Source organism: Salminus brasiliensis, chromosome 18, assembly GCF_030463535.1.
Source record: "Salminus brasiliensis chromosome 18, fSalBra1.hap2, whole genome shotgun sequence".
In the NCBI taxonomy this organism is placed as follows: domain Eukaryota; kingdom Metazoa; phylum Chordata; class Actinopteri; order Characiformes; family Bryconidae; genus Salminus; species Salminus brasiliensis.
In genome coordinates, this window is record NC_132895.1 from 5,722,655 (window position 1) to 5,750,066 (window position 27,412).

A 27,412-nucleotide genomic window follows, 5' to 3' on the forward strand; every position below is an offset into this window, starting at 1 on the left:
AAAGATAATATTTTGATACTAAAACTGATCTAAACAACAGCATCTTGCCCCCGGTGCGGTACCCCAATACATTGGGGTAAATTGTGCCATTGATTATTAAAGTAAAACAGTATATTTTGAGCTCAGAAACTGTAATGCTATATAACAGCTTGACAAATTCAATACAAAATTACTAATTTAAGGTTTATTTAAAGTTATTTTACACCATCAAAGGCCAAAAGTCGCCTTTGATGTTGCGCCACATGAGCACGTCAAAGGTCAATTTTCTTAAACAAGGCCTAGGGCCACATGAACACATGTTCAGAAGAAATGAAATTCTACTACTACATAACAGCCCACTTGTCGATGCTACAGGGGAATAAAAATGTAATTCAAATATACAGTTATCAGTTAAATATCCTGACCTTATTTCCTTTCAGTCTATTTTTATCTTCTCCACGTATCAGTTTAATGACATCCTGCATATGTTCATCTGCCTCCTTCGCCACCTGACGATCAGACTTCCTCTTCTCCACCTCTTTCATTGCTCTGCCGTGTCTCTTATAACCCTCTATAACTAATGGTCTGTTTCTATTTTAGGTCTAAAATAAAGAATGTCACATGATTTTAATGATAAAATGTAAATAATGCAATGTACAATTACAATAAAATAATATGTTAAAATATTCAGAAGTGGCACAACTTAACCCAGGCCCTATGGCACACATCTGTAAAATTGTATGACTCATTTTGTAGCTTAACAAAGCACTAAAACATGGGGAGGATGGGTTCCCCTTTTGAGTCTTGGTTCCTCTCAAGGGAGTTTTTTCTTGTCACTGTCGCCACTAGCTTGTTTAAAAGAGGCTCGGACCCGGAGCTCTGGAAAAAACAGCTCTGTGACAACAGTCGCTGTGAAAGCCTCTATAAATACATTAGAACTGAATTGAATTGAATTATTTGCAAAATATAATTAATAGAAATGTAATTTTCTTGTGAGAAGAACAGTTAGGACCTCCACATTATTACTTCTGTAAAAATGTACTTCTTCTAATAGAAGTTCACTCCTTAAACCTCTCAAACTAGAATCAGGTCAGAACAACAGCTACTGATGATCAGAACACGGACATCGAGGATTTTGGTATCCAATGAGACCCACAGAGCTCTCTGAGGCCCTCAGAAAGAAGCCTGTGAATTCAGTTAAATCTGGAATTGGATTTAAATGATCTCATAATAATTATCAATCAATTAACAGCAGTTTTTAATAGCTAGCAATCAATTGATAGCAATTTTTAAGAATTACCCATCAATTAATCGCTGTGTTTAATAATTAGCAATAAATGAATAGCAATGTTTAATAATTAGCAATCAATTAATAGCATGTTTTTAATAATTAGCAATCAATTAATCCCAATTTTTAATAATTACCCATCAATTAATTGCTGTTTTTAATAATGAGCAATAAATGAATAGCAATTTTTAATAATTAGCAATCAATTAATAGCATGTTTTTAATAATTAGCAATCAATTAACAGCAGTTTTAATAATTAGCAATCAATGAATTGCAATTTTTAAGAATTACCCATCAATTAATCGCTGTTTTTAATAATGAGCAATAAATGAATATCAGTTTTTAATAATTAGCAATCAATTAATAGCATTATTTTAATAATTACCAATAAATTAATAGCAATTATTATTAATTAGCAATCAATTAATATCAGTTTTTAATAATTAGCAATCAATTACTAGCATTTTTTAATAATGACCAATCAATTAATAGCATGTTTTTAAATGACTGCCAACATGCAATACCCCTGACACTGGGAGGGTGAGCACAAGCACATGCCTCTACTGTTTTTGTTTTTTACTGCTGCCAGTGCAGCATTGCTAGCACCGCCGACATGCTCTGGGGAAAGTGCCGGATCCCCAGGTCTGATACATCAGACTGCGCCAGCCAGCTACACAGTAGAAGTGATGAGTGGAGAGAGCATGGCCAGTTGTGCTCTCTCTGCTCTCTGGCTCCGGCTGCTGATGGAGAAGCAGCATGGCCTGGGGTTCGAACTCACGATCCGGTTGTGTTAAGTTTTATTACCCACATCTCTCAGCACTGTTTAAATATGTTAAACAGGGTTTTCATGGGGTGTCCTAATTTTTTCACACCTGTACATTTCCTACATGTATAGGCTCTGTTTCTTTTAAAATTTGGAAGTATTTCAGATGTCCCTGTAGCTTCGGCCAGTGAGCGAGCAGCCTTGCTCTCAAAGGCCCACATGTAAGCTGCCCGCCCCAAGGCAGGCCCACCTAGACAGGAGCAATCTGGGTCTCCTCAGAAGGGCAGGAGTACAGCCCCACTATGTTGGGCCAAATAAAGCTGGTACTCATCCACAACCTCCCAGAACCTTTTGATCCCTGAAGTGTTCTGGGAAGAGATGGTTGGTGATGGTTGATGGCTCTGATTAGTATCCACATGTGGGGGACGGAGCCTGGTGAGGTTTGGCAGCACCAACCTGATATGAGCAACACCTGCTACGGCCAGCAGGGGGACAACCTCACAGCCTAAAACCTCTAATGCATTGATGTGAAAGACTACTCCTGAAAACAGACAAGAATAAAAGTGAAGAGTGTTTTATATATATATATATTTATTTATTTATTATTATTACTTTTAATTTTTTTTATTTTATGGAGCCTATATCAAAGTCCTACATTTAGAGACATAAACCATCCCTCAGTTTAATTAATGCCCCCCTTAGTCTAAGAAACAGTTCCCTCAATTTAACAGTGTGTTTCCATCAGTTTAATATATCTCAGATCTCAGCAGGAGCTTCAGCTTAATTGAATAAATCACTTCTTCATGTATCAATCCACTTTTCTCAGTTTAACACTCTGTTCTCTCTATTTATTAAGTCGTCCTCTCAGTTTAATAATCTGTTCCCTCAGTTCAACAAGTCATTCCCTCTGTTTAACAGTCCCAGTCCCAATACATTGTTCCCTCAATTTAACAGTCTATTTTCTCAATTGAATAGTCAATTCTCTCAATTTAATAAATTGCCCCTTAATTTAACAGTCCATATTCTCAATTTAATAAATTACCCCTTAATTTAACAGTCCATATTCTCAATTTAATAAATTACCCCTTAATTTAACAGTCCATATTCTCAATTTAATAAATCGTCCCCTTATTTTAACAGTCCATATTCTCAATTTAATAAATCGTCCCCTTATTTTAACAGTCCATATTCTCAATTTAATAAATCGTCCCCTTATTTTAACAGTCCATATTCTCAATTTAATAAATCGTCCCCTTATTTTAACAGTCCATATTCTCAATTTAATAAATCGTCCCCTTATTTTAACAGTCCATATTCTCAATTTAATAAATTGTTCCCTTATTTTAACAGTCCATATTCTCAATTTAATAAATCGTCCCCTTATTTTAACAGTCCATATTCTCAATTTAATAAATTGTTCCCTTATTTTAACAGTCCATATTCTCAATTTAATAAATTGTTCCCTTATTTTAACAGTCCATATTCTCAATTTAATAAATCGTCCCCTTATTTTAACAGTCCATATTCTCAATTTAATAAATTGTTCCCTTATTTTAACAGTCCATATTCTCAATTTAATAAATCGTCCCCTTATTTTAACAGTCCATATTCTCAATTTAATAAATTGTTCCCTCCGTTTAGCTTCAATTGAGAACATTGACTTAAGGGGACGATTTATTAAATCGATGGAAATTTCTACATATTATTTCTAAATATTATTTTCCATATTTATAAATAATATTAAAATAAATATCAGTTTTAAATTTCTATCAATCAGTAAAGTTTCAGACTTTTATTTTAGAAGCCAGCGGCACTCGGCACTGCGCATGCTCCTTCAATCGTTTCCATGACAACAGTACACGGACAACTGCCCAGATATTCGCGTTGGACTCCTCTAGCTGCTCAGTTCAGCTGTTCATATCTTTTTAACAAACTGTAGAAACTTCCAGCAGTTCTCTCAGTGTCTCCCTGTCTCCCTGTCTCCCTGTCCCACTGTCTCCCTGTCTCAGTGTCAGCCAGCGAGCCTCAGCCGCAGCCATGCCAGTGCCCCAGAGAGCCGGAGCGGTGAGAGCCACACAGGTACAGCAATGCAGCCTCTTCTCTCCTCACTCAGCTCAGCGTATTTACTCTTATTATTTCAACATAATTCACACAGTGTTATTAAAATAATCCCTAAGATAAGATCAGCTCTTTTTACTGGAGGACACTGGTCTGAAATTAGCTTGAATGGACACCATTTAAACCTCTAGTCTTCAGTTAAAGTAGAAATACCAAAGTATTTACTTTTAAATGTAATTACTTACTAAAGTAAAAGTACATTGAATTATTACTTAAGTTAACTAGGTGTCCGTAATACATAAATGATAATTTATTAAAATAGTACAATATTAACTATAGCATCTCACAGTACTTTTACTGTTCAAACATTTAAATAATACTTAAATACTTAAATAATATTTTTTATTTGACTGAAGTACAGAAGGTCAGTACTTTAGGACGTTTACTCCACCATTGGAAAGGACACTAATGGAATTAGGGATTTATTAGTATAATTAAATGTGTGGCAACCTAAACGTGTGGGGTTCAGTGACCAGACCTCTCTGGGCTGTTCTTTTTGTCCCAGAAAGTCTAGTTTGAGACCAGGAGTGGGCAATTCTGGTCCTGGACGGCTGGAGTCTGGTCCTGGAGGACTGGAGTCTGGTCCTGGAGGACTGGATTTTGGCCCTGGAGGGCTGGATTCTGGTCCTGGAGGGCTTGAGTCTGGTCCTGGAGGACTGGATTCTGGTCCTGGAGGGCTGGAGTCTGGTCCTGGAGGACTGGATTTTGGCCCTGGAGGACTGGATTCTGGTCCTGGAGGGCTGGAGTCTGGTCCTGGAGGACTGGAGTCTGGTCCTGGAGGGCTGGAGTCTGGTCCTGGAGGACTGGATTTTGGCCCTGGAGGGCTGGATTCTGGTCCTGGAGGGCTTGAGTCTGGTCCTGGAGGACTGGATTCTGGTCCTGGAGGGCTGGATTTTGGTCCTGGAGGACTGGATTTTGGTCCTGGAGGACTGGATTTTGGTCCTGGAGGGCTGGATTCTGGTCCTGGAGGGCTGGAGTCTGGTCCTGGAGGACTGGATTCTGGTCCTGGAGGACTGGATTTTGGCCCTGGAGGGCTGGATTCTGGTCCTGGAGGGCTTGAGTCTGGTCCTGGAGGACTGGATTCTGGTCCTGGAGGGCTGGATTTTGGTCCTGGAGGACTGGATTTTGGTCCTGGAGGGCTGGATTCTGGTCCTGGAGGGCTGGATTCTGGTCCTGGAGGACTGGATTCTGGTCCTGGAGGGCTGGAGTCTGGTCCTGGAAGGCTGTATTCTGGTCCTGGAGGACTGGACTCTGGTCCTGAAGGGCTGGAGTCTGGTCCTGGAGGGCTGGATTCTGGTCCTGGAGGACTGGATTTTGGTCTTGGAGGGCTGGAGTCTGGTCCTGGAGGACTGGATTTTGGTCCTGGAGGGCTGGAGTCTGGTCCTGGAGGGCTGGATTCTGGTCCTGGAGGACTGGATTTTGGCCCTGGAGGGCTGGATTTTGGCCCTGGAGGGCTGGATTCTGGTCCTGGAGGGCTGGAGTCTGGTCCTGGAGGACTGGATTCTGGTCCTGGAAGGCTGGAGTCTGGTCCTGGAGGACTGGATTCTGGTCCTGGAGGACTGGACTCTTGTCCTGGAGGGCTGGAGTCTGGTCTTGGAGTTCTGTGCTTTATCTGCTGAAGCACAGCTGATTTAACACACCTATTACTTGCCAGGTTTTGCAGGTCTGTTAGAGCAGGGAAATCCACAGACTGTGCTGGACTCCAGCCTCCGATGCCCACCCCTGTTTTAGACAGACTGTCTGATCAATCTTTTCCACTACAGCGTTTCTGTCTGTCTTCCTCACACAGATATCTAAGGCACCTGTCGCAAAGACTGCTAAAGTCGGCAATAAGAAGAAGGTATTCCGCAGCATCTATGATCTTTTCTCTATTATCCTCACATTATTATTACGTCTATTATCTTAACTGAGTCACACAGTATTGTAAAATAATATTAGCTTTAAAAAAAAGCCAGAGACGTCTGAAAGAGCTGGAGAAATCTGAAAGTGTTGTTTTGCTGTATAGGATGACGAGGATGGGACAGAGCTTGGTGACGGCGGAGATGAGTGGACGCCGGGGAAGACTCTAATTAAGCCTTCAGATCAGCTGGACCTGTCTGAGGGAGTGAGTGGAACTATGTTTTCAATGGCAGCAGCCTAGGAGAGGGTTCATGTGGTCCAGTGGTCAGAATGCTATAACAGGTCTAATTGCACATGAAGCACTCACACTCTAAAACTACATGATGATCTGATCATTACTGGGGCCGTGTATTGGCAAGAACCTGGCTATACGACACATATCACAACACTGCTGTCTAGTGGTCAGACTGAGAGATGCACATCCACCTCTGTTACACCTGGTCACTTCATATGACCAGTATCTGGATTGTATCCTGGTAAGATTTTAGCCACAGGTGTTTACACTGGGTCAAATGCGTCTCCGGTTAGTCGGACTGAAATCCTGTCACTGTGTGGGATGGAATATGCACATTTTACTGGTGGTGGTTTGGGTTGTACTGGGAGGGGTTTTGGATGTTGAGTGAGTCTTGGAGTGACGGATGTGTTTACACTGCTGTAATGTGGCTGAAATGTGTCTCTGGCCTCTTCTGGAGTCACTTTACATTGTGTTTCCTATAGTCTCATATCTTAGCCTCAATTTACCTTTTTAGGAAAAACAGAATAGCAAAGGGACCAGTGGCAGTCATTGGAGGGATTACAGATCAAGTACACAGTTTAAAGACTGTGGCTGCGTTCCAAAGCCAAGGCTGAGGGCGAGGTAGGCTGCATTTTCCCAGCCTTCTTTGAAGGCTGTCCCAAAGTGAAGGACCCTTTGAATGCAGCCTACAATCAGAGTGATTTGGAGGACACAACCGATGTACGATTTCGGGCATGGATTACCTACAGTTCTCTGAGCACATACAATTTGAGAAAAAAGGAAAAAATTACATCATGAAAATGGTAGAAAATGAACCCCCCAGAAAATGAACCCTCCCAGAGTTTGTTTAATAATGTTAGTTTTTATATATATTTGTATTATAATTAATTTTGTAATTATATAAAGAACACAAATTTTGCAAGATGTGGGACCTTTCAAGTGATGTCATCACATATCCTGGTTAGACTGTTCCATTGTGTGACCAATAGGCTGCTATGAGGAAGTTTTCATAGGATGGCCCTATCGAGGACCCGCCCTACCTCAGCTGAAATTGAAGGTTACATACCATACCCATAATCTGGTTTGTCTGAGTGAATTGTGCATAAGAGCTGTTGCCTGAATGCCATCTGGGAACTGATTTCCAACAATAATCCATTTAGAGCATTTACTCACTTTCTTAGGCTACTTTACTGTGTTGATGTTGCCAATTTTGGCCTCACACAGCCATCACTGCGGCACCCAGGGAACAGGCAGAGTCAAGGGCCTTGCTCAAGGGCCCAACAGTGGCAGCTTGCCGAACCCAGGTATTAAACCCACTCTAACCTCTAAGTCGCTTCTGCCCCTAACGTTCCTAACATTCATAACTTTCAATGGAAGTCAAGGTAAAAGACTTCACTAGCACCGTGGTTTAGCAGGTGGTGTGTGTGTGTGTGTGTTCAGCACAGCTCCAAGGGGGTTGACCCTAGCTCTGGCTTGATCTCTATCTGTGAGGAGGTTGATGTGTTCTCCCTGTATTCACATGGCTTTCCCATCTTTAGTCCAGTAGCTGTAAAATACCTCAGTCTCGCCTCCCAAAATAACAGCAAGCTGTATAGTGAGACTGTAGGAAATTGCCCTATAATAGAGCAGAGTAGCTGTCGGCCAAAATGCCACCTTTTTTTCTTGATTTTGACATCTGGTGGATCTGGAACATTCCAGTCAGCTGGGTGGTGATCCGGGGGGTGTTTTCTCTGCGTGCATAGCTTGTTTATTTATGGATTTGCTTAGTCTTGCCAAGCCTCAGTCATCTTGCGCTGTGCAATGTTGTCTGGACTCACTAGTCACAGTGGAATCGAGCGCTGCCGGTGTGAAGGCAGTGTCAGTGTTTATTTGATTTGCTAGGGGAAAGTGAATGATTGGGGGAAAATGACTGCAAATTGCAGGCCTGATTCCTTAGCCATGGTTCTGTTTGCGCCTGGAAATTGAAGCTGCGCTCTGCTAATCTTAAATCATCTCTTTCGCAGCGCTAATGAATTCTCTTTTTTCTCTCTTTTGTTTTGTTCCTCAGGAGCTGAAAGAAGAGTTTACTCGAGTATTGACGGCAAACAATCCCCACGCGCCACAGAACATCGTCAGATACAGCTTCAAAGTAAAGTGCAGAGTTGCATCACTGCTATTGCATTGTATCACTAAACACTACACTTTACATACACTATATGTCCAAATGTTTGTGGACACCCTTTCTAATGAATGCATTTAACTACTTTTTTTAATGAATGCACACACACACACACACACACACAATCACACAGCCTGCCTAGTCCCTGTAGAGAAGTGCCTAATGCCAGGTGTGGGCTAGAGGGGTATAAAGCCCCTCCAGCTTTGAGCTGTGGAGCAGTGGAACTGTGTACTTTGGAGTGATGGATGGTGCTCCATCCAATACTTTTGTGATGAGTTGGGTGGTAATCATCTAACATCCTGACCTCACCCCAACGCTTACTGAATACAATCAAATCCTCACAGCAATGCTTTTCCAAAATCTAGCTGAAAGCCTTCTTCCCTGGACAGTAGAGCCATACTATACATGCAAATAGAGCTCAATGTGCTTCACACTCTAAAAAGCATTATTTCCCAAAAAGCCAGATGCAGACTTGATGATCTGCCCCTCAATACGATGTGTTTCCTCAGGAACGCTCTTACAAACCCATCAGCAGTGTGGACCAGTTGGCCATTCACTTTGTGCTAGAGGGCAATCTTTTGCACAAAGACTCAGATGAGGCTCGAAGACAGAGAGCTAAACAAGAGGTTCCAGAAGGTACGAGGTTGATAACTATGAAATATGAGCCTAGAATTTAAGGAAGCATTTCAAGTAATGATCTTGTTTTTGTTTTTTGTTTTTCAGAGAAGCCAGCTGAACCTTCTGTAGCAGAAACCGAAGAAAAACCAGACACTCCGGTAACTAAACTAACCAATACTTGTCCAGAGATGCACCCGCAGGTTCTTTAAAGCTGATGGTGTGTTGACCTGTGCTGTGCAGGCAGATGTGAGTGAAGATTCAGGTGATATCGAGGACGGCGGCGGAGAAGAAAGACCTGACAGCGTGGAGGTCAAGCCGGGAAAAAAGGAACGTAAAGTCACCAACCAGTTCAACTTCAGCGAGAGAGCTTCTCAGACGCTCAACAACCCTCTCAGAGTGAGTTTAGCACACCCTGTGCCCTAAAACATGTGCTACAAAGGGTTCTATAAGAGGGTATGAGTGTGAAGAACCGTGAAATTAGAGAAATACACTTCTGCTCACATCTCACATCTCTTTTACAAATATGGCTCTTTATGGAACCAAAAGTGGTTCTTTTATGGCATCTAGGGCTGCAACAAAGGACTATTTTGATAGTTTAATAATTTATTGATCATTAAAATTAATAATTGATTATTAAACACTCAAAAATTTAAAAAATTGAAAATTAAACTCTTATATCATCACTATCAGCTTTTAAATGTAGCTTGTTTAATGAGGGTTGTTTTGTGCATTTGCTAACAATGAAGATAAATATGAATACAAAATCACCAAAAAAAAAAAGTAATTGGAGCTTTCAGTTGGAAAATATCTAACCTCACTGTTTGCAGTAGTGACTTTTATTTTGACATGGTCTGGCTGTCTGGCCAGAGCCTCCTCTGTTTGCAGCATAAGCCGTAAGCTAATTGGCTTTTTTTGTTAAAGGGCGGGACTTTATGCGCACCCAGCAAGCTAATTGGCTCTCCTTGTTGAAGGGTGAGACTATATCCGTAAACAGGCCCCATGCTGAGCGTTATGAGAGCTACTCTTCATATTTTAATGAATGACCGTCTCTTCTCTTGTAGCTCATGTCTCTGAGCTGACTTACTTTTTTACACTTTTAGACGCCCACGCCTCACACACCTGCTATAGCTCTACTCTCCATCTCTATCTCCATACCAGTGGTTCACGTGTGTCCAGAACCGTTTCTAGTGAGCCCAGAGAAACGTGCGTGATGACGTCAACGATTAATCGACTATTAAATTAGTTGGCAACTAATTTGGTCTTGAATTTAGTCGACTCAGTCGAGTAGTCGTTGCACTCCTTACATCACTCCAATGACCCTTTGTAACACATTTTTTAAGACTGTAGTACTGAATTCCTCACCAAGGCTCATCTCTGTGGTTGGGATAAAAAAACTGGTAGAGTTTAAGAGATAATTAAATGTCTTTTCTTTCATTGTTTTGTATTGTATTAATTAAATAATAGGTTATATTATTATTATTGTTATTATTATTATTATTATTAATAATAATAATATGTTGCGCTGTATTGTGTTTCTGCAGGAAAGAGGATGTCAAACTGAACCTCCACCTCGTGCCAAGTTTTCTGCTACAGCTAACCAGGTTGGAAAAATAAATGTGTTTTCCTTTACAGAATACATTTAATCCCTGTGTTGCAAGATACAGTACACTATATGGACCAAAGTATTGGGACACCTGCTCATTCATCGTTTCTTCTGAAATTAAGCTAGTATCCTTAATGTCTTATCCTGCTTTTGTTGGAGTAACGGTCTCTACTATCCAGGGAAGAAAGCTTTCTACTAGATTTTGGAGGAGCATTGCTGTGAGGCTTTGCAAATAAGCAATAAGAGCATTAGTGAGGTCAGAATATTGGATGATCACCACTGCACTCATCCCAAAAGTATTAAATGGAGCACCAATTATCATTCCAGAGAACACATTCTTCCCCTCTAGCCCACGCCTGGCATTAGGTAGCATGCTGCTGATAGGTTCATGTTTATCTGCTCCAGAGAGTCCTATTCTATTGGCAGTACCTCTCTACAGGGTCTAGACAAGCTGTATGTGTGCTTTTGTACATCCGTGTCAGCAATACCATTTTTTGCCCCTGTTATTTTGCATGCCGTGGTTCTAGTATGATGTTGTGGTACCAGAGTCACTCCCGTGTTGAGTTTGCTGTGTCATAAATTACAGTAAATGAGGAACTCTGGTTACGATCTGTGTGTGTGTGTGTGTGTGTTTGCAGTGGGAGATCTATGATGCCTATGTGGAGGAGCTGCAGAAGCAAGAGCAGAACAAGGAGAAACAAAAGGCCCTCCCATCCAAGAAGGAGGAAGACAAAGGCAGGAAGAAGGCGATGTTAGTGGAGAATCCGGTAGGAGCTTTGAGCCTGTACAATTCAGCTGCAACACACAGAGACAGTTAAAGGAATTGTTTGGCGAACAATGACAGTTACACAGTAATTAGCATAGTAATTAGACTTGCTAATGCGGGATCTGACACCGTATGACATGAAAAGTACGCCGCACGGCTAAAAACAGTAGTTATCTTGATGCCTGAATATTGTACTTGTGTTCGTAATGGTCCTTTAGCATGAAGGCATGCAAACAAAATGTCATTTACATATAGACTGCATTATAAACATTCAGCCTGAATAATAAAACCTGAAACTTGGACGCTCTGCAAAATGTACAGAGCAAATTATACAGTATGAATTTCTTTTCTTATGAATCAGAGCGATGACATTACCAAAGTGGCAAAGGTAACCAAGATCATTGAGCGCATGGTGACTCAGAACACCTTTGATGACATCGCTCAGGGTAATTATTCCTTATTATTATTATTATTATTATTATTATTATTATTCGGCTTATGAAATGAAACACTGATTATAAGAGTGACCCACAACATGAGGTCTTTTCTTTCCCCTTTGGACTTTATAGATTTCAAGTATTTTGAGGATGCATCAGATGAGTTCAGAGAACAGGAGGGCACACTTCTCCCATTGTGGAAGTTCCAGTACGACAAAGCCAAGCATCTGGCAGTGAGTGCTCTGTGCTGGTTAGTATGATCTTTACAGCATTACACACAACATAGTGTGAAGAATGCTGCCATACAACACATTCTGTAAAAAAAAAAGGAGTTATAAGGTTTGGATGTGACAGCGAAGATGCACTATTTGGACAAAAGTATTGGGACACTGTCTCATTCATTGTTTCTTCTGAAATTAAGGGTATTAAAAAAATACCTATCCTGCTTTCGTTGGAGTAACTGTTTCTACTACCCAGGGAAGAAGGCTTTCTGCTAGATTTAGGAGGAGCATTGCTTTGAGAATTTGATTGCATTCAACAGCAAGAATGTGAGTGAGGAATTGAGGTCAGGATGTTGGATGATCACGACCTCACCTCATCCCCTACTCCCCAACTCATAGAGCAACACCATCATTCTAGAGATCCACTGCTCCACAGCTCAATGCTCGGGGGCTTAAAACTTGTCTAGCCCACGCCTGGCATTAGGCATGGTGCCAGTAGGTTTATGTGTATCTGCTTTACATCGTCCTACTCTAAGGACAAGCTGTGTATGTGTGCATTTACACATCTGTCTCAGCAATGGGTGCGACTTAAAAGTTGCTGAATGCATTCATTAAAGGGGTGTCCACAACAATCACATGGGCAGATGTAGTTTTACACACCCGTTTACAAACCTATGATTTAGTGGAATTAAATACACTGATTTTCCTTTTATGTTGAGCTCATGAATAATTTGATGAGCTCTGTTCTGATGTCCTGTGATGATTGTGTGATTAGTTAGAGATGCTAGAGAGATGGCTTTAGAGATGGTAAAGCTGGTGGACTGGGTTTAGCTTTTAGCCTAGCATGTATATCCTGCACTTCCGTGGTGTGTGTACATTGGCATGTGCGTCAAGAAAGTAGCCGAATGCATTCATTAGAAGAGCTGTCCACAAATATTTGGGCATATAGTGTAGATAAACATTGGGCCTCATTCAGCAGTATCTTCAAAAGATGGCTCCTATAGTTCTCCCCACACAAGAAAACACTGCTGAAAGTCAGAACCTTAAGAAACATTTTCTTCATATAAATTGCTGGTGAATAAGGCCCAATATTGGTTCAATTTCCATGTGATGTGATTCTTTGAATAACATACAGCTTACTCTCCGCTTGTAGGAATCAAAAATACAGAGACTTGTTTGCGGTAGGACTTGGCTCATGTAAGTTTTCTCTAGATTTAAAAAAAAAACACAGTAAAGCTGAAATGACAGTCCACGATTACTGATATCTTACCTTTCTGCCGTTCTTTTCCATGTAGACGAGTTCACCAAGCAGGGACGGGGCATGCTCCTCTTCTATTCTCTGAAGAACTCCACCTTCCCAGAGTATATCTTCAACACTCTGTCAGGGGTCATGTGTCTGGACATCCACAAGCAACTGTCCTACCTAGTAGCAGTGGGCTTTTACGATGGCTCAGTGGCCGTCTATAATCTGAAGGAAGACGGGACACAGCCCATCTACAAGAGCGCCGCCAAAACGGGCAAACACACAGACCCTGTGTGGCAGGTATGGTTCGCTCCACGTTGAAAGACATACTGCACAGGTTAGTGGGTTAAAGAAGACAGCCCACGCCTGGCATTAGTCATGGTTTTAGGTTGGCTTTTAGATTTTTCTTTTTTAATTACTGTAAGGTAAAGTTACAGTAAGTAAAGTTCATTTTTTGACAGATAATGACATGGGATCCATGTCGGCCAAATAACTCCACTAACTCTACAATCATCTGTCTATAACATGTTCCAGAACTCGTCTAGGCTCACCTAGGTGTTTCTTAGCGAACTTGAGATGAGCTTTTATTATTTATATTCTTCTTGGTTAGCAGTGACTTCTGTCATGTTATGGCCCACAGCCATTGATCTTATTCCTGCCAAGTGTTTGCTGATGGTTGAGTCATGAAGACTGACTTTTGCTGAGGAATAATAGGTCTATATATCTTTATATGATGTTCTTGAGCTGTTTGTCACCTCTTGGATGATGTAAGCTTTGCTTTTGGAGAGATTTTGAAGGGCGTCTGCTCCTAAAAAGACTGACTACTGTTCCAGACTTTCTTCATTAGCACAGTATAACACTGATTGTGGTTCAATAGAGTCCTAGACCCAACAGAAATAGCCCTGTAACCTTTGACAGCCACCCACAACCTTATTTTTTCTAAAGTCTTCAATAATCTCTTTGTTTTATGAAGTTCCCTGTTAGGGAATATGTGAGCTGTGCTCTGATTGAAAGACCCAAAATTAAACTTTAAGCACTTACACTGGTTGCCAACACCTCATCCTAATTACCTCTTTGTTTTGCTTGTATTATCTGAGGAGGAAAACACCTGAAATTGAATAATTGATTCCAGATTTCCACCAGAAAAACTGTCGGGTTGTTTTCTTCTGTGTATCCCTATTCCAGAAGCCTGGCCCAGCAATGGTTACTGGTGAAGGTTAATGCATGAATATTTAATCATTAAGTTAATCTGACTCTATGAAGATGAAATTACCTGAGCAACGTAGGAATATCTTAAAACATGAACACCCAATGAACATTATCAAGAGTTAGCATAGCATTATTATTACTCTTAATTTCAGTTTAGAATAATAAACAGTAGACTATACTTCATGTTGGTTTAACCCCTAAGACCATGTATGTAAGCCCACACTTCTTTCACTCTTGTAACAACATAATTAGCAGCATTGTCTTAGGCCTCAAAATTGAGCCCTGTGGGACTCCACAAGATGTGCCAGATTCGCATCTGGAGTTACGAGGCTGGGAAGACGGGTCAAGATACTCTATGCCTCAACCTCTTACCATGTCGAACTGGTGGATTTGTATGTTTGTCACCTGCCTCTTATCTGCAATTGCTGGATTTGTGCGTCCATCTAAGGTTTTGCGTGAAACTGACCAATAGCTGCTCAAAAACTCGTCTTCTGCCTTTTGCAGTTTAGACACAATTTTATTCAGACGTTTCACTGCGTTTGTCAAGATAAGACTCTGTTAAACCCATTTCAAGCAGCAAAACAATTACACATGAGTGGAATTGTTTTGGTGCTTGAACCAACACACGGCGAGACCAACACACGCCCCCTCCGACATGTGCACAGCTAGCCACGCTTCTTTTTCGAACTGATGCCGATGCGACGTCACCAGGCAACCAACGTGCCTGGAGGGGAGTGCCGTATACCTGTCTCTGACACACCGGCTAGCAGACACCAGTGATGCTGCACTAGAGTGATGTGGGGGGAGAGCGCCATCTACCCACCCCAGAGAGAGCACGGCCAATTGCGCTCTCTCAAGGCCCCGGCTGCCGATGGCTAGAAGCGTGATCAGGGCACTAAAGCTTCTATGTTTCCAAGTCCATTTCGTAGATATTTCAGATCTTGTGCAGAACAGAACCCATCTTGCGCTCTGTCTCCAGTCTTCCCAGATGTAAGAAAGGTGCACAAATTCAATCAAATTCAAAAGTAGCCATATTTCCATAATCTCTTTTTAATGAAGCTTTGAATAGTTTCTCAGCTTATTCTAACACCATTTATTGTAAAGTATATCATATATTCATATCATCCTCCCTTGCCTGCCGGCTGCTGACACTGAACAGAGAGTAGGCGTAATAAAGACAGTGTTTCTCATTCCTTTGCTGTTGCCCTTGACCATAGCAGTCAGGCTGCAGCGGTTGATCATGTTATAATAAGCTTGTGTATTTTGGGGGTGTCGCAGGTGCTTGCCCTGAGCAAGGCTTTATTCTAATGCAAGTCACCGTTTTCTGGCATCGTCTGACGTGATTTGTGCTTGTCTTATGTTACCCTCAGGTGAAGTGGCAGAAGGATGACATGGACAACAATCACAACTTCTTCTCAGTCTCCTCGGATGGCCGTGTGGTGTCGTGGACTCTTGTGAAGGTACTGACGGAGTCTTTACTCCACAGCTGCCCATCTGAATACTTCCCGAATGCTTTGTGCTTGTAATGGATGCATGTGCTTGAATAATGTCAATGTAAATGTTATTTACATTGCAGAACGAGCTGGTATTTACAGATATCATTAAGCTCTCTATAGAAGGGGCTGTTTCTAATGAACAAGAGGGTGTGCAGCTTCCTGATATAGGTAAGTAGCTTGCAGTATTTCCAAGCAGTGTTACAGTATAGACCAAAATAAAGAAATTAGTAGAAAGTTAAGAAGGTTTTTCCTTCTCCAGTAAAGTTGGACGTTTGGAGATACAAGGTTTATCAGTGACTGTGAAGGTATTACACAACGCTATACACCAGTCAGCCATAAAATTAATACCAGTGACAGACTAAGTCACAACACTGATTATCTTCATCTACAGTGGCATCTGTCAAGGGATGGCTATATTAGTTCAGCAAGTGAACAGTCAGTTGTTGAAGGTGATGAAGGTGTTAAAGCAGGAAAAATGGGCAAGCGTCAGGATCTGACCGACTTTGACAAGGGTCAAATTGTGATGACTAGACAACTGGCAGGTCTTGTGAGTTTTTTTCTGGTGTGCAGTGGTCAGTACCTACTAAAAGTGCTCCAAAAAAGGGCATCCAGTGAACCGTTGACAGGGTCATGGGCTTCCAGGGCTTATTGATATGCTCAGGGAGGCCCCTCTTCCCAACGTAAAGGCTTTGAAAGGATCTGCTGGTAACTTCTTGGTGCTGGATATCACAGGATACCTTTAGAGGTCTTGTGGAGTCCAAGCCTGGAATGGTCAGATCTGTTGTGGTGGCACATGGTGGGCCCTACTCAATATTAGGCAAGTGGTGTTAATGTTATGGCCGATCGGTGTATACACCCGCCAACACAGTGCAACATGATTCTTGACCACGATCCTTGACGGCGAAGCTTTTTGAAAATATGCCACTAGTTTTGACGAAGTAGTCTTACTCAGTGCTCACCAGTCCTCCTCTTGGAGATCTACGTTCATCTCTAACTCAGGCCTAACTCCACTTATTCAGTTAACGAAGGCCTTATTATATGATGCAGGTAAAGTGGATTAGTTTTAGAACTAAGCTCTTTTGGAGATACAAGGTTCTTAACCTTAAGCCATGTTGATAAAAGTACCCACCTTAAAGTCACAGATTTCTATCATTATTTACAAACTTCTAATGTAATACCTGATTAAATATGTGACCTTCAGCAAACCTCCAGAGGCAAATGCACAGGGGAATGAGGTGCATTGCTGTCAGTACAGGCACAGTAAAGCTTTACAGCCACAGCGCAGATTGAGAGTCTGTTAGTCGGACACCATTTCTGCAGACACATAGTTAAACTCTTTTACCACATATTAATAAACATATTAATGCAGTGTCTGTAGAAAGACCTGTGGTGTGGTGTATCTGTCCTACATTCTAATGTTCAGAATGAAATGCATCATCTGCCCTGTTCAGCCGTGTGTGAGATTAAGGACTGTTTTCTCTCCCGTTTCAGCCTGCGGAACATCTTTTGACTTCCATAAACAGATTGACTACCTTTTTCTCGTTGGAACAGAAGAAGGCCTGATTCACAAGGTTGGTCGGAGCCATCACAAAAGCGTTCTTGTAACTGAATCATAACTTATATAATAATTTTTTCCCCTATATTCTCCTATTTCAACTAGGGACAACCCGATCAGGTTATTTTGCCCCCGATCCGATCCGAGTATCTTAATGCTGAGTATCAGCCAATACCGATACTGGGCCGATCCGATCTCTGTGTGCATAAATAATCCAACCCCACAGTTTAGATCAGATGAGCTGCTGATTAATCAGCTCAGTAAAATCCCTTTATTTGTAGCATCGGTTTCTATGATCAGACATTCTGGACTGATTGATTTTGTTTAGACTTTTTATAGTGTTTAATATCTTATAATCCAGTCTGATTCTCCTTCCTGACCAATCAGTTCCCAGTTCCTTTACAAAACTGCATTCAATGCACAGTGTGTGTGTGTGTGTAGTGGTACACACTCTGGACTGGTATCTGTTGTTGTTGGTCTACTGGTGTGTAGTAACTGGTTTATAGTGGGTGAATGTGCGGTGTTAGATTGGGGTTTCTATAGCATATGTGTGTGTGTTAGCATTAGCGTTAGCTTCCACTCGGTTCTGAATGGGTTCTTCAGTGCTGGTTTAAAAACAGAGAAAGGCGAGCGGTTCTGCGGTTCTCCCGCTGGTAAAACAGAGCATTTCAGTGATAGTTTAATAAAGGTTCAGATATTATGGTCTGTTTTCATGTTCCATTGTAAAATAGCTCCACACTGCTGCTGCCGGGCTTGCCAGTAATGTCAGTTAATGACACCTTAAGGGTACCAGATCTATTAAAGCATCCACTGGATCTAATCGGGACATCCCTGATTTCTGCAATATATACACTGATCCAATACTGAGTATTAGCACCAGCTTGATATAGGGAGATGTTGGATCAGATATCATAGAGGAAAAAAGGAATTGGATCCAATCTGATTGATCAAACATGAAGCATTGTAACCATGTGATATAGGATGAGAAAACAGCAGCCATTTGAGTTTTTGATACTTCTGCAACAGCAGGGTCTCTTAAATACATATTTTAGGATATATAAATAATAACAATAATATAAAATACATTAAATAACAATAATTATGTACATAAATAAGAAAATGAAACCTATACATGCTCAGATACATGATTATCTGTACTCTGCAGCCACCAGAACAATACACTCACATTTTAAATGTAAAGATTCTCTTGCAAGTATGATGCACAAAAGTCATATGTTATTGTTTGTTATTATTATTAAGTCATTTTTAATTTATTTTTTTAATAATAGGTCAGAATGTCAAATAAACACTCCAGTTTTAATTAGAATTCAGAATTTTGTGTGGCATTTATGTGATGCCTCAGGCTTTAAAGGACTAATGTAGGGCTGGGCATTGTAACTATTAAGCACAGAAATGAGCTAGGAGAATGAGCCAGTGGTAGATCACCTGATTTAAATCGCTCCCATTAAAGCTTAGTTCTTTTTAAGAAGAAAATCTCTAATGTAAGGAACATTTCTCAGCTACAGTGTTAGTTGTTAATACATGAGTGCACATGTTTCCTCTCATTATTATTGTTTCCTGAAGCTCTGAGGAGAGAGGACACTTTCTCATTAGTTTGCCAGCTCAGCTCCTGCCTCATCCCACCAACCAGTGTGGCAGCAGGGGGCAGCAGGGGGTAGCATGAGTTAGCGTCAGCTTTTCCCGTTCTTTCTCTCTCATAACAGGTATGCACTGCAGTAGCACTGGCACAGGATTAGATCCATTCCCACCAGGCAGGAATGTTTGTGTCTCTGGAAAGAATGCCAAGTACTTTTGTCCTACTAGGCTTCCAAGAAAACACAGCATAACAGGCATACCTGAAGGCCCATATACAAAACAATGGATTAAAAAGCTGCAGAGGATGCAGTAAGGTTTATTGTGATGTATGTGTCCCCAGTGCCTGGCAGGCAATTCAGTAACTGCTGACTCCTTGCCCTGTCAGTGTGGACGGGACTCAGCAGGCCTCTGTTTCTTACACAGTCTTCATATCCCTGCTTTTACTGGTGGTCTGAGCTGGTCTTTGATTGTCAAGCTGATGAAAATATGCTCTAGGCTGGTAAGCAGGCTGGTTCAGATGGGTGACTAGCCTGGCTCTTAATGGCTTTTGTATGGTGTCATTTGAGTTAGCTGGTTAGCTGGTTTATCAGCATGACGAACTTGACCAACTTGACTGGTCAAAAGGGTCCAGCAGCATGGTCATGCTGTTGAAAGATGTATTCATACTGGTGTGGCTGGTTGATCAGTGTGGTCAACCAGTATAAGCAGCATGACCATGCTTGTCAACCAGCTTGGTCATACTGGTTCAGCAGGTTGATGCCGGTCATGCTGGGTGACTAGTGTGGTCATACTGATCAACTAACTTGATAATACTGGTTAAACAGCATAGTTATACTGATTCAGCTTGTTAACCAGTGTGGTCATGCTGGTTGACCAGCATATTCATGCTAATCATACTGGTCATTCCGGTTAAATAGCAAAGTCATACTGCTTAACCAGCTTAGTCATGCCAATTATGTTGGTCATGCTGGTTGACTAGCTTGGTCATGCTGGTTGATCAGCGAAGTCATATTGGTTCGGCTTGCTGACCAGCTTAGTCATGCGGTTCATGCTGGTCGACCGAGTCATACTGGTTGACTAGTTTGGTCAGATTGGTCTAACTTGTCGACCAGCTTGCTAGTCATACTAGTTTCAATAGCAGGGTCAACCAGTGGTCCTGGTGGTTGACCAGATAAACCATCAAACTCAAATGAAATGAAATGAAACCCTGTGCTGGTCAGGAGTAAAGCTGGTCAGCCACCTTAACCAGCTTATCCAGCTTGATTTGGCCAGGCTGTTTTTTTTTCAGCAGGGATAACAGCACAGCTGCTTGTGTTTGTGAACTGATTGACAGCACTGTTTCTAAACTACACTGTTATTGTCGTTATATGAGGAGATCATATTACATGTGATGACAGCTAGTTTTGTAAAGTAAACAAAAAATAAAGAAAAGGTCAGACTGTGCACAGTATTTTAGAGTGCAGTGAGGCGCATATCACTGCAGCCGCAGAGAGAAAGAAGCAAACAGGAAGCAATAGATGCAATCAATCGGCTGTTGGAAAAAGCCAGCCGAGCTGTCTGTGTTTGGCAAAGACATTGTGGACTAGAGCTATAAGGGATGGTCTAATCCTCGGTGTGCCAGAGACACGTCGCAAGCTGAGTCTTCCTTCCTCTGGCTCTGCAGACTGACAGGCAGTGCTGGATTCTGCTACTTCTCTAGATTTATCCCTCAGGTTAACCCTCTGCTTCCCACCCCTTCTTTCATCACTGAAAACTCTCAGATAGGGCTGCTTGTACGATGCCCAGAAAGACAGAGCAAAGGTAAAGGTGCACGTATTTGTCACTGTACACTGTACAGCGAAATGTGTCCTCCGCATTTAACCCATCTGGTAGTGAACACACACACACACACACACACACACACACACACACACACACACACACACACACACACACACACACACACACACACCCAGAGCGGTGGGCAGCCAACTCCATCGCCCGGGGAGCAGAGAGAGTAAAGGGCCTTGCTCAAGGGCCCAACAGTGGCAGCTTGCCGAGCCCGGGTATCAAACCCACAACCCTGTTATCGATAACCCGGCGCTCTAACCACTGAGCCACCACTGCCCCATGTGTCAGAAAAGGACAATCAGGAAAGTTTAGTGGACATAGCTGTGGAACTGTGTAGCATTGCTTACACACTCATAAAATAGATACTGACTTAGTAGGGTGGTCAAACATTTGCATGTGACATCAGTATATTTACAATTTTATTGATATGAAATCAATTAAATAAATACAGAGTAAGTGTGCCGTTAGCATTTGCAGGAGAATGTTGTTGTAAAAACACTGTGGGTCAGTTTCCCAGACAGGGATTAAGCCTAAACCAGGGCTGTATGTTCCTTTCTGTGGAGAATCTCTATTCAGAATTCTGTGTAGTTCAGGACTAGGCTTAATCCTTGTCTGGGAAACCAACCATATATGTCCAAATGTCTGTGGACACTCCCTTTAATTGAGTGCATTCAGTTACTTTTTGTTCCACGTGTTGCTGACACAGACGTGCAAATGCACACTCACAAACAGCTTGACTAGACCCTGTAAGGAAGTACTGGCAATACAATAGGACTCTCTGGAGCAGATAAACACGAACCTATGGGCACCATGCTGCCTAATGCCAGGTGTGGCCTAGAGGGGTATAAAGCCCCCCAGCATTGAGCTGTGGAGCAGTGGAAGATCTGTGCTCTCTGGAATGATGGATGGTGCTCCATTAAATACTTTTAGGAGGAGGTGATCATCCAACATCCTGACCTCACTAACTATTAGTTCCTAAATGCAATCAAATCGTCACAGCAATTCTCCTCCAAAATCTAGAAGACAGTCTTCCCCGGACAGTAGAGACCGTTACTCCAACAAAAGCAGGGTAAGCTCTATTTAATACCCTTGATTTCAATTGAATTAACAGCTGTCTGAATACTTTTGTCCAAGTTTGTTTATTTGCTGCAGAGATTGCCTTTTCACTTTTCAGAAATCAACAAATATGTAATTTCAGGGTCAGGGGTACCCCATTTTATATAGCAGTACATGTACATAGTCAAACCTACACTGATTGACCCTTTTGTCAAGTCCACTTTTTGTAGGTATACTGTTAATGACTGTGGCCCATTTGTTGCTGCACAATTTGCCAGACACCCCTCACTGGAAAGGGAACGCGGGATCACTGCTGAGTAGGTGATGAATCATACTAGTCACGATAATGACACTTACACGGTAGTGGGTGGTGTAGCATAGTGGGTAATGCCGCTGTCCTTTGTGTGGCAGACTAAGGTTCAATTACACATTTGAGCCACACCATGCTATACCACACCATACTTGGACTACCTTTTCTCACCCATGTAACATTCTAATAAATAATATCTGGTCAGCACTGCTCCCATGTTTGTCCCTTTCCACTGATGAGTGGGTCTAACTCTGTATTACTAATTACATTGTATGGACAAAAATATTGGGACACCTGCTTATTCATCAAGGGTATTAAAAAAGAATTGATCCTGTTTTTGTTGTAACTGACTCTACTGTCCAAAGAAGGCTTTCTACTAGATTTCTACGAGCATTGCTGTGAGGATTTGATTGTGTTCAGCGACAACACAATCGATAGTGAGGTCAGGATGTTGGATGATCACCACCCCACCTCTTCCTTATTTCCCCAACTCCTCCCGAAAACATTGGATGGAGCACCATCCATCATTCCAGAGAACAGAGTTCTTCCACTGCTCTACAGCTCAATGATGGGGGGGCTTTATACCTCTCTAGCCCACACCTGGCATTAGACAGCATAGTGCCAGTAGGTCCATGTTTATGGGCTCCAGAAAGTCCTATTCTACTGGCAGTACTTCTCTACAGGGACTAGACTGTAAGCTGTGTGCGTACATTAGCACAACTGTGTCAGCACTGGGTGCAGAGTAGCTGAATACGTTCATTAGAAGGGGTGTCCACAAACATTTGAACACATAGTGTAAGTGCATCTAATAAACTGGCAATTGAAATTCTAAAGGAACTAGTGAGAAAGCTGGGGTTCTTGTGTGAACGGTATTCGTGTGTCCGTCACTTAAAGGACAATTTGTGACTAGCGGATCTGTGTCTTTTCATTCGCAGTGTTCCAAGTCCTACTCCAGTCAGTTCCTGGAGACGTACGCTGCGCACAACATGGCGGTGGACGCAGTGAAGTGGAACCACTTCCATCCTAAAGTCTTTATCTCCTGCAGCTCTGATTGGACTGTCAAGATATGGGATCACACCATCAAGTATGTGCAGCACTCATCAATCATGCCGTTACTGCACGCAGTACTGTGTCAAAGCATCGCAGCAACATTACACAAAGCTGAAACCGCAGAGCACAGTATCTGAAATGAAGTCTCTGAGATAAGAGCGGGAAGCTCTTCACAGAAGCATCACAGCTTCACGGGATATAAGGATACAGTCAGAACCCTATTGTCTTTACTTCAAAAATAGCACAATCAAATTAAAGGCGTTATACACCTTGTGTTGTTATTAAAATAAACATAATTAGCTTGTCAGTGCCACCATTTGACAAATCAATTAGCCAGTCCCTAAGCTGTCACTGAAAGACCCCCGGGTGAGTAATGATTATAATTATTGTGTCATGTTGCGACAGAGCGCACTATGCTTGGTGTGGTCTGTCTTTATTATTCTCTGCTCTTGTTATTTTAAGGTGTGTTTACTAATGCTCCCCAAATTCACCAGCAGAGGGCTGTAGTGAAATAAAAACAATAGGTTGCAGACTAGGCTCAGCTGTATGTGTGTGTGTGTGTGTGTGTGTGTTTGCTATATTGTTTAAACAATAGCTGTGCACCAAATTGTGCCCTGTTCACTATATAGTGCACTACTTCAGGGCTTAGCCATTCTTAGTGGTGTCGAAAGCATAGTGCCGAGTTGTCAGTGCACTGGAGCAGTCCCACAATGCACTATAATATATAGTGAACAAAGATGTACACTAAACAGGCATGGAACAGACGTTCAGACTGTTTGTGATGCAGTTAGCTTACACACATACCAACGTGTCCGAAGTCACTCACTACCTTGTGGAATTCTGTTCCCTATAATAGTGCTGTATATAGTGATCTGGATTTTCACATGTAGGGGATGGTGAATAGGGCATGGTTTAGGACACAGCTATGGTTTATTGGCTTAGATCTTTACCTCCTAAAGTGTTTATAGGGTTTGTGACATATGAAGCGGATCCTCGGTAGAGCGGTCCCATTACGGTCCTAAGTAGCCACAGTCTAACGAGGCAGTGTGGTGACGTCAATAGAAAGTTCCCGCCTCTTACAACTGAAATGAATTATTTATTATAAAAATATAATATGAATATTTTAAAAACAATCTCAAAATCACTCTGAACGTAGGCTGCATTTCTGGGCTGTATATGAAGAGTCCTTCACTTTGGAACAGACTTCTACGACGTAGCATCCGAGAAATGCAGCCTAGGCTTTGAAATGCAGATACTGATACTAATGCATGCTAGTGGACTGAAGCCTTCTTGTATGGATTGAGGGAAGAGGCAGAACTGTCTGTCCCAGGGCTATCATTCACCGTCCACAGAACGAGGAGTTATTTAAGGCTGCTGTCTCCTGTAGTGGATTAAATTCAAGCACTGTTATCTAGAGGAGTACTGCATCCAAGCAGACAAGCTAGAAATACACTGTTTCATCACCTCACAACTAAAAGTTGTAGTTCAATCAAATATCACATATCCTAAATCTAGTCAATCAGCAAGACAGGCTTGGTGCCTGAGGTTTGCTTCTTTAGTTTTGAACTATGAGGCTGATCCACACTATATGCACAAAAGTATTGGGACACCTGTTCGTTAATTTATTCTTCCAAAATTAAGGGTATTAAAGAGTTTACCCTGCTTTTGTTGGAGTAACTGTCTCTACTGTCCAGAAAAGGCTCTATTATTCTATTAGATTTTGGAGGAGCATCGCTGTGAGGATTTAAATGCATTCAGCGACAAGAGGGTCAATGAGTTCAGGATATTAGATGATCACCATTCCACGTCATCCCCAACTCCTCAACTCATCCCAAAAGTATTGGATGGAGCACCATCCATCACTCCAGAGAACACAGTTCTTCCACTGCTCCACAGCTCAATGCTGGGAGCTTTATGCCCCTCTAGCCCACACCTGGCATTCTTAGGCGGCATGGTGCCAATAGGTTCATATTTATCTGCTCCAGAGAGTCCTATTCTTATGTCAGTACTTTCTTAACAGGGTCAGGCAAGTTGTGTGTGTGCATTTGCACATCTGTGTCAGAATCATAATAATTGCATAACTAAAACCAGAACTGACTAGGACTCAGATCCAGTGACTGGAAAACTCTGAAGAACACAGAACTCATTGTCATGTTCGTTAATCCAGTTTGGGATGACTTAGAAGCGGCCTTTAGAACATGGGTACATTGTGGCCATGAAGGGATGCATATGGTCATCAGTTCTTCATAGGCTGTGGCGTTCAGGTGAAGATTGACTGGTGTTCCTGGGCCCAAAGCAAGATTCATCAGGCCAGGCCACATTTCTGCTGTCTTCAACTGTCCAGTTCTGGTGAGCCTGTGCCTCAGCACTGCATCCTCAGCCTTCTGTTCTTGGCAGACAGAAATGGAATCTGCCATCTGCCTCGAGGATGTCTTGGAGATGTTGTGCACTCTGAGATGCTATTCTGGTCAGTTGTTCTGTTGAGTGGGTGTCTGAGTTACTGTAAGCCTTTCTGTCAGCTCCAACCAGTCTGGCCATGCTCTGTTGACCTCTCTCATCAGTAACCAATCTGAGTAAACTCTGAGACTGGGACTGTTGTGCTGAAAATCCTATTAAGGTCGGCAGTTCTATAAATACTTATAAATTAAATTTCTATAAATTTCCTTATACATTAATACACATTACAGTGATAATTAGTGAGGTGTAAGCTTCCTTTAATTGGGAGCCACCTTATCCTCTAATTCATTTTGGGTTTAACCATTGCTTTCAAATTCTGCTCTGTTGTTCAGAGAAATTGTTGCAGGCGTGCAGGTCAGTGTGGACACTCACAGAATGACCGATACATGGAGAGAATGGGTTAGAAATGAGATGCTCTCCTATCTAATCTGTATGTGTAATGAAGGGGGAGAGTGCAAGCCGGATGCATCCATCCACCTGCCTGCTCAGCATGACAACAGCCTTTTGTACTGACCACTGGGATGATAACGTGCCATTGATTTCAAATTTGCAGACGTGTGTGCAAGTGTGTGTGTGCTCGAGCGGTTCAGCTGCAGTAGCCCTGGTGGCTGCGCGATAGAGGACACAGAGTGTATCTATTGTGCAGAAACACCAGGCACTCGGGGCTATGAGCCAGATAAGCCGGCCTCCAGCCTGGAGCTGTTCTCCAACAAAAGCATGTATTTAACTAGAATCCTATGAATTCTCCCCAAATGATCATCGCTAGGTGGATTTGCATTCTTCATGAGGACACTTTGCTAATTAGAGTGAGTGCAGGCAATGTTTTAATGAAGGTCTTTAAGAACGTTTCGTCTTGTGCTTTCCAGGAGCCCCATGTTCACTTTTGACCTGAATGCGCCTGTGGGGGACGTGGCCTGGTCCCCATACTCTTCCACCGTGTTTGCTGCTGTCACCACAGATGGAAAGGTAAGCTCTGCCAATCAAAAAGTTCATAGACTTCATCACTTTCCAAATGTAAATGAGTGGTTTCCAGGCCTGTTCCAGGGAAGGCTTTCTACTAGGTGCTGGAGCATTGCTCTGAAGATTTGATTGCATGCAGCAACAAGAGCAGTAGTGAGGTCAGGGTGTTGGATAATCACCCCACACCTCATTCCTAACTCCCCAACCCATCCCAAAAGTATTGGAAGGAGCACCATCCATCATTCCAGAGAACACAGTTCTTTCACTGCTCCACAGCTCAATGCTGGGGGGCTTTATACCCCTCTAGCCCACACCTGGCATTATTAGGCAGCATGGTGCCAATAGGTTCATGTTTATCTGCTCCAGAGAGTCAGATTCTATTGGCAGTACTTCTGTACAAGGACTAGGCAAGCTGTTTGTGTACATTTGCATCCGCGTCAGTAATGGGTGCCACTTAAAGTAGCTGAATGCATTTATTAGAAGGCATGTCCACAAACATTTGGACAAGGTGACTAGCAGAAAAGAGAAAGTCAATGGAAAAATCAGTTCAGAAAATAGGAGCCC

At 42.1% G+C, this 27,412-nt stretch overlaps 1 protein-coding gene across 2 annotated transcripts in view; it reads left to right on the forward strand.

Moving 5' to 3' along the window:
• Positions 1-3,897: 3,897 nt before the first annotated feature.
• Positions 3,898-27,412, forward strand: part of dnai1.2 (dynein, axonemal, intermediate chain 1, paralog 2) — a 47,779-nt gene continuing 24,264 nt past the window's right edge. For both annotated transcript variants that reach the window (XM_072661811.1, XM_072661812.1), the window contains exons 1-18: positions 3,898-4,110; positions 5,939-5,989; positions 6,155-6,253; positions 8,331-8,411; positions 8,951-9,077; positions 9,165-9,217; positions 9,300-9,455; positions 10,601-10,660; positions 11,301-11,429; positions 11,790-11,874; positions 11,998-12,115; positions 13,240-13,283; positions 13,382-13,629; positions 15,909-15,998; positions 16,115-16,202; positions 17,526-17,605; positions 23,317-23,465; positions 26,755-26,854. In XM_072661811.1, the coding sequence (XP_072517912.1) occupies positions 4,069-4,110; positions 5,939-5,989; positions 6,155-6,253; positions 8,331-8,411; positions 8,951-9,077; positions 9,165-9,217; positions 9,300-9,455; positions 10,601-10,660; positions 11,301-11,429; positions 11,790-11,874; positions 11,998-12,115; positions 13,240-13,283; positions 13,382-13,629; positions 15,909-15,998; positions 16,115-16,202; positions 17,526-17,605; positions 23,317-23,465; positions 26,755-26,854 (1,800 nt within the window). In that variant the 5' untranslated portion in view covers positions 3,898-4,068. The remainder of the gene's footprint in view (positions 4,111-5,938; positions 5,990-6,154; positions 6,254-8,330; positions 8,412-8,950; positions 9,078-9,164; positions 9,218-9,299; positions 9,456-10,600; positions 10,661-11,300; positions 11,430-11,789; positions 11,875-11,997; positions 12,116-13,239; positions 13,284-13,381; positions 13,630-15,908; positions 15,999-16,114; positions 16,203-17,525; positions 17,606-23,316; positions 23,466-26,754; positions 26,855-27,412) is intronic.